The 12,276-nt window shown below is 41.4% G+C and overlaps 1 protein-coding gene across 2 annotated transcripts in view; it reads right to left on the minus strand.

Annotated features, from left to right (window-relative positions):
• The window catches only part of gfra1a (gdnf family receptor alpha 1a), a 110,440-nt gene that overhangs the window by 18,176 nt on the left and 79,988 nt on the right, over window positions 1–12,276 (minus strand). For both annotated transcript variants that reach the window (XM_080482077.1, XM_080482076.1), the window contains 4 exons: window positions 8,631–8,809; window positions 7,452–7,624; window positions 3,563–3,672; window positions 349–483 (listed from right to left, as the gene is read on the minus strand). In XM_080482077.1, coding sequence (XP_080338203.1) covers window positions 349–483; window positions 3,563–3,672; window positions 7,452–7,624; window positions 8,631–8,809 — 597 coding nt within the window. The remainder of the gene's footprint in view (window positions 1–348; window positions 484–3,562; window positions 3,673–7,451; window positions 7,625–8,630; window positions 8,810–12,276) is intronic.

Genomic DNA, 12,276 nt, shown 5'->3' on the forward strand with positions numbered 1-12,276 from the left:
TTGGGATGAAAAAGCTGCTTTCTGTCAAAGATCTGGAGCAGGAGGAACACCGAGTTACACACACACACACACACACACACACACACACACACACACACACACACACACACACACACACGCACACACACAGCGCTGCAATATGGATGCTTTCTTCATAGTGCGGCGGGGCAACAATGCCGGTAGGGCAATGGGATATATTTGGTGAGGGGAGACAAGGGGAGACAAGGAAAGAAAGAAGAGGGATAAAAGGGCCGTATGGGGGGGGGTGGGATTGGGGGGGGATGGAAATAGACTCCGAGGAGCAGATAAGCTATAGTCGGAGAGTCAACGGCTCGTGGAAAGACTCACGGAGGCAGGTGTTCTCCGTGAAAAACTCGGTGAACTTGTCGCACTCGTCCTTGTTGTTGCCGCTGTTGCCGCAGTCGCAGTACGGCGAGACGCTGATCTTCTGCGAGCGCAGGTAGTTCGGCGTCATCACGGTACCTGGAGCCGGCAAGAAGTACGACACAGTCACGCATTCAGGCGGCGAAATGGTTCATTTCTGGCAAACGTGTTAAGACAGTGTAAGTCTGGGGCGTGGAACTCATTTTACCAAAGTAAAACTAGAACTTCTGGTGAACGCCGAGACAGAGAGCAACCAATGTTGTACCAATGGCCGTTAATGAGAGAATACTGACCGTGTGAATGTGCAACATGTACAACATGCATCACAAACAATAACATTTCAGCAAAGTTAAAGTATTTATTTTTTTTTTTTTATTTGATGAATACGACGTCCCATTTCAGGAAAAACGTCTCATCTCATCTTATGAATCACTGTCATATTTATATTATCATTACAGGACAATAAATAAATAAATAAATAAATAAATAAATAAATAGTACATTTTAAAGTAATTACTATGTAGTTTAATAATTATTAATAAAGTTTTCTTTTTTAATCCACAAAAAAAGTCTTGGAATGTTTCAGTTTATGTGCAAAAGAACTTTTTAAATCGGCTTTAAGTTTCAGATTAAAATCAATAAAGGAAAATAAATCACTTTTCCACTATTTTCAGTGGGGTTTTGTTTTTCTGTACATGCTAATCCGCATTAGCATGAGGTTGACATCTGTTGCTGTATGCAGATGACACACAGCTTTATAATCCACTAAAATCTGCCACTTCAGATAAAACTTACATAGTAGAACGTCTTATTGAAGGTATAAATGGGGGATAAAACAGTTTTTTGACAGCTGAACGTAATCAAATTCCAATCGTAATTCACATTCCCTCAAGTCCAGCCTTCACACCTTCTAACAGATAGTCTTTGTACCGCAGGGGCCAAATTAAAATTAATCATAAACACATTTAAAATAATCTTACATAATGGTGGTTATTTATAATGGAGGCTGCAATACCAACATTAAAAACTGGTTGTCAAACCAGTTCACAGCTGAATAACTCAAAATTAGAAGTACTTAGAACTGAATAGACACCGAGCCACCTGTCTATTTGAAAGACAGCAACCCGCACAATTTTGGGCACGCTTTAATCTATTATATACATCTTAACCCCGGTCTTGGTCTGAATAAGCGTCACTTTGCCTTCAGCTTCTATGCAGATGATACACAGTTATATGTTTTACTTAAATCTGACACAGATGATATCACTTTCATTGTCTACTGTTCTAACAAACTTCAAAAGTCGATTTCAAACTGAGAATATGCTCTTCTTCCGACAGATAATTAAAAGAATGTCTATAAGTAGGACAGCAACTTTGGTGTAATTTCCACACACAATTCGTGCCATTGCTGATTTTGGAACAGTCGTTCATGCTTTTATGTCAAGTCATACAGATTGTTGTCAAAACTGTTCACACGTCAGGTCTAATCTCCTTCGTGATAAACACTGGGTAATACATTATCATTGCTACACATAATTTCAGGTTGTTTTTTTTTCCCCTGTGCACAGCAGGAGCACAGTTCCTGTGGGAGGCGGGATGCAGAGGAGCTGCAGTTGAAGAATAGGCTCTCTCTCTGCGAGGGAAAGTAAATAGCTTCAGTCAGTGATTTCTTGCTCTCCCAATGGATTGCTCCCCGGAGCTGGCTGCGCTCCAAAGCAGGTCTTTTTGTTTTGCAGTAGGCAGAATGAATTGGCACAGCTTGGACTTCTGTGTACGTGAGGCCTGTGAGTTCGGTGTCTTGAGAGGACCGGCCCTGGACAGTTTGCCGTGTCGGCCTCCAGAGTGACATGACGGTGTAATCGCCATTGCTAATATAGCATTAGCATTATAGCGTATAATTCTCAGCTCCATGTGTGGGTGGTTTCATTACAACAGCACCCACTAGTGGCCCAACATTCTGTCTACATCGTTTTCAAAATGTTGCTGTGTAAACGGGCAACTTTTCGGAAACAGGAATGCAATAACAAGTGTTTGAAACACCGTGGTGTGAACAGGGCCGTAGTCTTCTCCCGGAGTAATAAAGAAATAAACAGACCATGTGGTAAAACTGTGGTCTTCCAGACAGCGGCACGGCCTCGCATCAGATCCTAACTGATGTGCACAATGGAAGAGGCTGTTTGGACACCAAGCTGCTGAGATCTTACCTGGTGGCACTTATTCAACATGCAGTTCACCCAAATTAGAGGTTTTAAAGGGGAATATAGACGACTGGTAAAGTTACATTACCATCTGGTTTGTCCAATGTGTAAACAGGTTCTACTAGTATATAATAAACCGGAGTGCAAGTTATTCTTTTTTAAACTTTGGTCGAGACCTGCAAAGAGTGACAGACGCTTTGCTCACAATTGGGTGAGTTGATTGGTTGATTTTCCTTCATATTCATACATCTATTTTGCTGCAGCAGACAGGATTTGGCATGCGTTCTTCTCCTAATCACAACTCCTAGTTACGGTTGGAAAAGCCTTCAGAAAGCATAAATATATCGATCTGCATATATGTGGTGACTCCCAGGATGTTTTCCGCAGTTCGACCGGCAGTAATAGGAAAGTTTAACCTGCGCGTCACAAGTGTGAGCGACTCAGTCAACAAACAGGCTGTAATAGTGAATAACTGGATGAAAGTTGAAGTTGCAAGAAGATTTTGTTTATTTTTCTCCCAATTCTGAAGTGCTGAAATGAAATGAAATGAGTGTAAAAGAAGAAATATATAAGAAGCATATAAATGTAAAGCATGACAAATATTTTTTATAGATGTTTTTTGATTGACTGACATTAATTTCAAGTATCAGAGCAATAAATCCAATCAGGGAAGAACATTTTAATTATAATAGAATGTTTACTAGAGATGTGTTGAACTTATTCCCCATCTTATACATGCTCATTTATAAAGCTGTGACATTGTGGGAGACTGTGCAGAAGCATGGTTTTATAGATCTATCTTAGATTTTGCATTAGTGCGGCACCACTCAGGCACAAAGCAAAACCGAAGTGCTTTAAAATAAATTGCAATGAAACATCTTTGGGACATTAAAAACATGTTTCAGATCATTAAAAACCCAGACTCTTAGATTGGATCCCACACAGTCTTAGAACCGACATCCATCAACAGGTGAGCTCACCGATCAGTCCCGAGTAGGCGAGGAGGCAGTCGGCGTAGTTTTCCTTCAGGCAGCCCGACAGCGAGCGAGGCTCCGGCTGGCAGTTGACGAAGAAGTCGGCGAGTCGTGACCTTAAACACGAGACAGAACCACAACTACTTCAGAGACAAGTTCTTAAACTGCGGCAGCGAGATCTGATGGCCTGCGCGACTGTAAACACGCAGCAAAATCCAAATTAGTGTGCAGTGGAAGTCATTTCTCTCTATTTAATTAGGCTTCTTAATAGCTGCCTTCAGTGGAGGAAGATGACCCTCTTACGCACGCCGCGGCGGCTTTATATCCTGTAATGAACCAGGCTAAAAGGCAATTCCCCGCCAAGTCTGTTCTGTTTCATTTGCTGCCTCCGCAAATGTTTGTTTACACTTCGGCCGCAGGTGCAGTGGCATGTGAAATTGAAACGGAGTTTTGGATCCTGAGAAAGTCACTCTCTGAAGTGCGCTTAAGTGTGATGGACTGACTGGGACACAGACAAAGAAAAGTTCCCCAATGTTGCATTTGGAAAAAAGAACAAAGAAAGAAAAAATAATTATATATATATATATATATATATACATATATACATATATATTTTTTTTCTTTACATTTTGTTTTAAACATATTTGAGAATTGTTTTTCACTTTTATTAACTTCATATGAAAGTCAGTTCAATGATTCTCCAATAAATATATAAAGTAGCATTAACAAAAATATAATATAAATGGTAAATAGGGAAAATAACCTACATTTGTGTTACATAAAATGTTATAAAGATTTATTTAAATAATCATTATAATTATTATATATTTATGTTTACTTTACTTAGCTTTATATAAAAAAAGATATATCCATAATTAATAATAATAAGAAGAAGAAGAAGAAGAAGAAGAAGAAGAAGAAGAATATATATATTCATAATAGCAATAAAAATAGAAAGTATTAGAAATTCAATTATTTTATAAATTATACAATATTATTTTGTGTTATTATCATCATCATTATTATTATTATTATTGTTGTTGTTGTTATTATTATTACTTTTAAAAACAATTTCTTTCTGAATACATTTTCAAATGAGAAAAATTATAGCTTGAACATATATGTGATGTATGTATATGTAATTAATTATGTTAACTTGAAAAAAGTACACGTATGACCAAATAAAGAAAAACAAATTTTCAAGAGCTATCACTAGTGTGGTACTAAACCGGTCTCGTATCCCTTTGAGGCCTGAATGTATTCATGATTTCTGCTGCATCAACTTAGCTTCTTCAAATAAAACCAAACTGGAATGATGGAACAGTTTTTTTTTTTTTTTTTTTTTTAAAGTGCTGATGAAAATCCAGTCTTTAAAGGATTTCTGTGTATCTGAAAGAGAAACTTACAACCTCCCGCTGAGAAACACTTGTGAGCATCACACGCTCACATATATGCCCTCCCAGCATGAACCCTCTAATCACAGCAGTCTGCTGCGGAGCAGACACCAGTGCAGCGAGGGTTGTCAACAGCAGCCAGTATACTACACCTGACATATGGTGGGCGAGCTGCTGGAAACGCAGCGCTTTAATCCATCAGCGCCATCTGACAAATGGAACGGGAGGGGGGGGGGGCGCTGCAGAGACCTGTTGTTCAGCACCGATCGTATGTCTGACGGATGCAGAGCCCCAGAAACATCTCCCAAAAATTGTACGTTTAAAAATAAGACAAATATGGGAGGAAGGAGAGCCATTTGTGGCGGGAATTTACTGCTGTTGTGTGGAGAAAGAGGGGAGGGAGACCTGAGGCTACAGTCCAAATGGAGCTCATTTATGATGCTTTAATGCTTCCATTTAATCCCAGAGACCCACAAGACTCCAGAGGCGGAGATCTGCGTCAGACATCCATCAGTGACTGACTCTAAATGCAGAACCCCTGCGGTGGCAGGTGTGTGGGAGCGACTCTGAGACCTCAGAAATGAAGGGAAATCATAGAGTTTTGTGGGGCGGCATGGCTCGGTTGGTAGAGCGGTTGTCTCCCAATTGGAAGTTATAGGTTCGACTCCCCATCTCCACCTGTCTACATGCGCAAGACACTGAACCCCAAATTGCTCCCGATGGATTGACAGCGCCTTGCATGACAGCAGCCTCCACTGGTCCGTGAATTCCAACAATCCTTATGTGTTAATTAGATCATAACAGGCATTACGTAAACAAGCACTTAAGTACCGTATTTTCTGGAGTATAACTCGCATCTATCAAACAATGCATCACAAACACAAAGCAAACATAAATGAGATGTGTTTGTTTTGTGCCGTCCAGAAGGACCTGCACCACTCGGGTAGTTCCACAACCAATTTGCTCTTCCGTCGTACCTTTAGCCAGCGATTCGCCTTCTTTGTTTTCTTCATTTCTTCATTACGGTAACTGTTTCTTTGCTTTCCTCCGCTGCTGTTTGCATTTTAACCACATACTTTTCTCCAAATTAAGTTTAAATTCGGACGTGTAGCTTTATCCTTCAATTCAATTCATGATATTATCATCGACACAGACAACAACCCCTGAGAAAAGACACTCATACAAGGACGAACACGTAAACTCTATATAAGAAGGCTGATCACCCTGAAAACCAACCTGGGCATTCTCACTGTGAGAGAACAGTACCAACCACTGCACCACTGTGCCGCCTCACTTTTTTTTACCAGTTTATCAGTTGTAATCTGACTACTCAGAGGAAATTGGTTGTTTTGAATTGAAAAAGTAGAAGATGATCGCATACTGAGTGGATGGCATTGCAGTTTGTTTGTTTGTTTGTTTGTGTTTGTTTTTTTTAACACTGTAGCTTCACGGAAACGAGATACAAGTTCAAATCTAAGCTGATGGATCTTCTATGTGGAGTTTGCATGATCTTCCTGTACATGCACGGCTTTTCTTAGATTTCTATGTCTTCCTCCTGAAATCCGATCCATGTCATTTGTGGCTCCACATCGTTTTGTAGGTGAACTCTTGCGTCTGGAACTTTCTGGATAAAAGTGCTTGTCGGATTTTGACGGGTTCCTGCAGATCATTAACACCTAACAGATGACACATTTTAGCCAATGACCCTGTGATTTTTACCACTGTGCGAAGGCCCTGTCATATTTTTTTCCCTTGACGCTGCGCAGTGTCGTAATTACCACCGTTAGCACATGGAGCTCACAACAATCCCCAATGTGATGAGTGCCGGTACTAATTAGCACCAAAGTGCTAACAAGGATACACCAACGTATCAGCCATAGTAAAAATAATTCAAAAAAGGGAAAGTGCAGAGTCTTAATGAGCCTGATTCTTCTCCAGTCAAACAGTTTTTGACCTGGAAATTTTACAGATCTAATGTCGGCTTTTAAACTCCTTAATGAAATTTATTGTTAAACATTGCTGTTTAATGTTCCACCCGCTTTTTTAAAGTAGCTCTCTAAATATTATGGCTAAAGTTTAGACTAAGTTAACAACGTTAATACGACAACGGTGCTTGGAGCGCAATGAAAATGCAACTTAAAACTTAAAAAAAATGATCTGTCTCCATGGAAACAAGGGGAAAATGCAACTTTTCCCAAAAAGCTGCCACTGCGAATCTGCACTGCGGACATAGTAAAAAGTTCTTCTGCACATGCTCAGTAGACGGACAATAAGAACAACATTTCCTCCGTGGTGTCATGACTCCCAGTCCATATTCTCCTGGGACTTGGTACTTTTATTTTGACAGTCACCGTAATAACAATCCAACTAGTCCACTAGAATGTCTGTGTTCTCTAATTGTTGCGATCCGTTTTCACTGGAAACGGGGAGGAAACGGGGCCGAACAGAAGCAGGTTTGACAGAACGTTTTCTTTGTTGTTGTTGTTGTTGCCGTTTCTGACCTGCAGATGTAGTTGGTCTTGCAGGAGCCCTGCAGCTCCAGGCAGTTGGGATTCTGCTTCTCTTCGTACGAACAGACGGGGACGATGGTCTGGCGCCGGCGCTCGGAGCACGCCGTCTGGTCGCTGATCGGGCACGAGCAGAACAGCATGCCGTAGCTGTGCTTCGGAGGGACCTGCAAGAAACCGCAATCCTACTTTCAGTGTGGGAGTCTAGAATTTGAGTTTCAGGTCCTGAATCTAATGCTGATTCAATACAGATCAGCTGCTTTACTCTGAAAAAGAGTTGCTTTGTTAAATTCACAGAAATACATTTAAAATTGCACGATAAAGTAATGAAGGAGAACTTTTATTCAACGACTGTGCTAAATTAATTAAAAAAGATAATACACTTTAATACAACCACAGTAATATTTGATTCTTATTTCAGTGGAAAACAGCCGTCGATGGCAGATTGGCTGCGAGACATCAAAAGAGAAATGTTTTCACAGATTTATCTTAAGATTTTCCTGTATTGTGAGGAAAAAACACAAATGTTTTTATAGTATTTTGGACACTACATCTTTCATCTAACAAATTTTGTTATTACTGTTAATACTAATTCTACACAAATCAGTTTTTCCACAGCTGCTTAAATCTCTTTTGATAAATCATTGCATTTGTACTGAATATTATGTAGAAGAATTTGAGTGTGTTGCAATTTGTGCCAAATAATAATCACAAAACCGCTTCATCACTCTGAGCAAGTGGGTCCGTTGTTGTAATAAAACTTTAGTGGTGATAATCAGGCAAGAAAAAGCCAATAATAATGCCAAGGAATATATATGAAAGAGGAATATGCTACAATATTGAAATTTGCAATTTGTAAACGTTTAATATCAACACAACATTTAAAAGCCTGACGTCAGCCGGGCTGCGACGGATCAACGTATTCCTAGATTTATCTCAAAAACAGAGAAAACGTAAAGATGTGCAGACTGAGAAAATAAAAAAGAGACCAAAAATATGTCCCTGTGCGATAAACAATGTCTTTCATTCTGAGTTGCTGCTCAGTGTTTCCAGACCAACGTCACAGGATTGTCATTTTCTCAACAATAAGGAACCGACAGCCAAAACCTCCACGGTTTGGTTTGATCATACATTTAGCATTGTGCTGCTGAGCTGGCGTCACAGGTGCCTTGCCTTGTCAAAGAACTGCCGCAGGGCCTTGTGGCACTTCCTCTTGTTGCAGACTTCGGCGGTGGAGACGCGGCTGGTGCACGGGCTGATGTAGGCCGAGCGGTACTTCTTGCACGTGTCGTTGAGGTTGCAGGCCTTGGCGGCGTTGAGGCAGTTGTTCTCTCTGGCGACGGCGGGCTCGCCTGAGAACATGGGCGAGAGGGGAAAAAGAAATAGAAGAAATGGTGACAATCCGGCAGCCGTGATCAAAGTTGCAAGAGTATATTGAAATTCATCACACAAGTTGATTTCATGCATGTGGAAAACATAAGGCCCGTGGGCCAAAAGTGGCCCGCAAGACGCTCCAATCCGGCCCAAGAAAACAACCAAGCAAATATACCAACCAAGACATCAGTGACGCTGCCATGAAAGCTAGTTACCTCGTTGCTATCAAACTAGCATTAGGCAACGTTCACCCGGGTATTTACAAAACGGAGATATTTCTCAGCGTTTCGTGCATTTACACGTGAACGCAGCTACGAGTCACCACGAACGACTATATCTGAAAATCTCCCGATTTAGATTTGGGAAAAACTCTGTATCTCCGTTTGCAACTAAACAGGGGTAGGCAGAGGTTTACGTCACAATTTGTGACGACGCCCCCTACAGCTTGGGCATGACGACAGTAGCTCTTCACCAGGTGTGTGTGCAGGTTCATGTCAATGAAGATTTTTTTTTCTTTTGTAAAAGACGTGGAAATGACTATTTCTGTAAAAACAGGGGGACGTGCTGTCACTGTGACTTTGTAAAAACATGCAAAATACAATAGTTACAGAAGAGTTTTGAACATTTCACTGTATTTTACACCATAAAGTATCGTTAAAATTGGCTTTATGTTACTGGAGTAATTGTTTGGGACTAATTGCAAAATGTTTGGTTTTCTATAAAGGCGGGGGGGGGGGGCTTCTTGATAATTTAGCACTGAGGGGATTAACCCTTTCAGAAAACACGCTTCCCCCACCTTTGGAAAAACAATGTCGGCTCATTTCACTCTGAAATACAAATAATCTGTACCGACTGAAAGAAGATCTAGTATCGGCGTGTCTGTGCACAACACACACACAGAAAACACACCTCCAGATCGTATCATTACCAAACAAAAGCAATTCAACTCCCCAGGCGGCGCCGTCTCCACCACAAAGTGCAGGAGAGAAAGAGAGGCAGGGAGCGAACGAGGCAGAGAAAAAGTGAAGAGAGCTGGAGTATAACCTACATACAAGCAGTTTTTTGTTTTTTTTTCAGTTCTCTCTCTCTCTTCATCCACCTGTCAGCGGCTGCGTTTGTTTGGTTTTTGGTCAAGACTCCAGTTTGCCAACAGTTTAGCCCCGATCAAACACGAAGTTCCTCGCCGCCTAAACACACCCGTATCAACGCGTGTGTGCATTAAAAGTAAGTGTGTGTGTGTGTGTGTGTGTGTGTGTGTGTGTGTGTGTGTGTGTGTGTGTGTGTGTGTGTGTAGATCTGTTGTACTCATCAAAGTGTCCGCTGATTACTTATCTTGTGAGCCCGCGCTAATTGCTGCCGTTCGCCTCGATCCGCCATTAATTAACATTTTCATGCACTTCTACACCACGTGCTGATTTATTTTTTGGGAGGGGGGGAGAAAACCTAATTTTCCTCTCTCGCTCTAATTAAAATAGGTGAAACACAGTGTGACAAACATACAGGAGTGGTGGTGGGGAGACGGGGGTTGGGCGGTGGGGGGGGGGCAGCCAGAGTGTTAGCGAGTCGACAAACCGATCGGCTGATTGGAGAGTTGTTGTGCCGAGCAAACTGTGTTAATAAGATTCAGCACATCAAGGCGGAGGAGGAGAGAGGGAGATTAAAAGGGACACGGAGACACAAGGGGGGGGGGGGGGGGGGGGGCTGATGGTCCGGGGGATGGATTAATTGGCCACGGGGTGGATGCTGTTTCTTCAGCTACAGAGGAGGAGATGGTGGAGATGAATGCTTTCCCCCGGAACCTTCCGGAGCCTCGCTGGAGAGTCGGAGCTGGCAATCTGTCCCATTACTCCACTTTGTAGTCGTCCATCCCTAATGGTTTTCCAACCGTAATAATCGTCCCCATACCTGGACTGACGTCCAGAAGTGAAGACAGTCTTTCCTCTCTCTCCCTGGCTTGTTTCAAGTTTTAAAAAGTGTGTTGCTCCAACCAGCCAATCAGAAATCAAACCCTATATAGTGTCATCGGGGGTTTAGCCAATCCCAATCAAGGTAGGCCCTCCCTTTGACTCCTCCCACAATTAGGCAGCTCTGCTCTGGCACATGGCACCACGAGAGGAAGTACTTCCTCCTCTTCCCAAGAAGGGCATGTGTGGGCGGAGCCAGTCCAGCTCACACAGACACAGCAGATTCTGAATGCAGCTCCTATGATCCAAGATTCAAACGGAGGAGAATCAAGATAAAGCAATAAACCCTGAATACAACTATTTTGAACCAACAAGACCATGTGAAATTGTTGAAAAGCTGGACAATATGACCTCTTTAAGGTACTTCCTCAATCCAAAGACACGATATCAACAAGTCTGTGACGCATCCGGAGCTGAATGATCATTCAGGAAGATCCAGATTTTTTTTTTTAATGTTGTTTATGTTTTTTTTTTTATTAAAAAAAGCCTTTGTTGGCTTTCAGGATCCAAAATTCTTTTGTGAACATTCTGGACTAAATGGCAGAGCAATTATATTGCAGCGTTAACATTTACTGAAGGAAAGAAGATTAAAACTAAAGGAAGGAAATGTCACCGAGTCGCTGCTTGAGCCTGTACGGTAGTATTACTAGATTAAGAGTTTTGAAGATGCTTTGATGTTCGCTTTTTAAAACCATTATGCTTGACTAAATAAATCTTTCTCTTTTTTTTTTCTTTTTTTCAGTAAGCACCTAATTCCTTTGGCCATTTAGCTTTGAATTTACCTGAAAGAGTCTGATTCAGAGCTTTGTCTCTGCTCTCTTTTCATCCCTCACTTCAGCTCTGACGACACACTAATAATACACTCATGCAGCAACAAAGAAAAGCTTCCCAAACTCTGACTGACAGTTTGATGAACCCTTCTTTCCTCTCTGACTGAATGAACACAAATCAGAAGACGCCTGTCCAGTTACTAAGTAGATGCAACGCGTTAAATAGGCCACGCAACTGCATCAAACCTAAGAGCTACGTTCAGGTGCTCTGTTGGCAGCGTTTGGCAGTTTCAGGTTGCGGCGAGGTATGGCATCATCTAGTCTGAACTCAGAGGAAGTAGGAACTCTTTAGCCAGTACAGTTTTAAATACCTGAAACGTTTAAATTCTCATTCACAATGTCACAAAGAAAGAAAGAAAAAAAAAAGACTTCCGACAGGCTGAACCTGCCAAATTGACTCTCTAAGGGCAAAATCCAAGGTTTTTATTAGGTTTTCTATCAATATTACAAGTAAATTAATGAATAAATTCAGTTTCCTGTTGCTAAAATCAGGGGTAATTGAACAAACATGATGTTGCACCTTTCTAAAACCAGGGCTTAAGGTACCTGAGATGAATAAACAGATGATTTTTATGGGTTAACGAGCTTCATGATGCCAATACATGGGTGATGCGTTCAGGCACATCATGTAACTCCGAACCTTCTTTTTCA

Source organism: Lipophrys pholis, assembly GCF_963383615.2.
Source record: "Lipophrys pholis genome assembly, chromosome: 15".
Lineage (NCBI taxonomy): Eukaryota > Metazoa > Chordata > Actinopteri > Blenniiformes > Blenniidae > Lipophrys > Lipophrys pholis.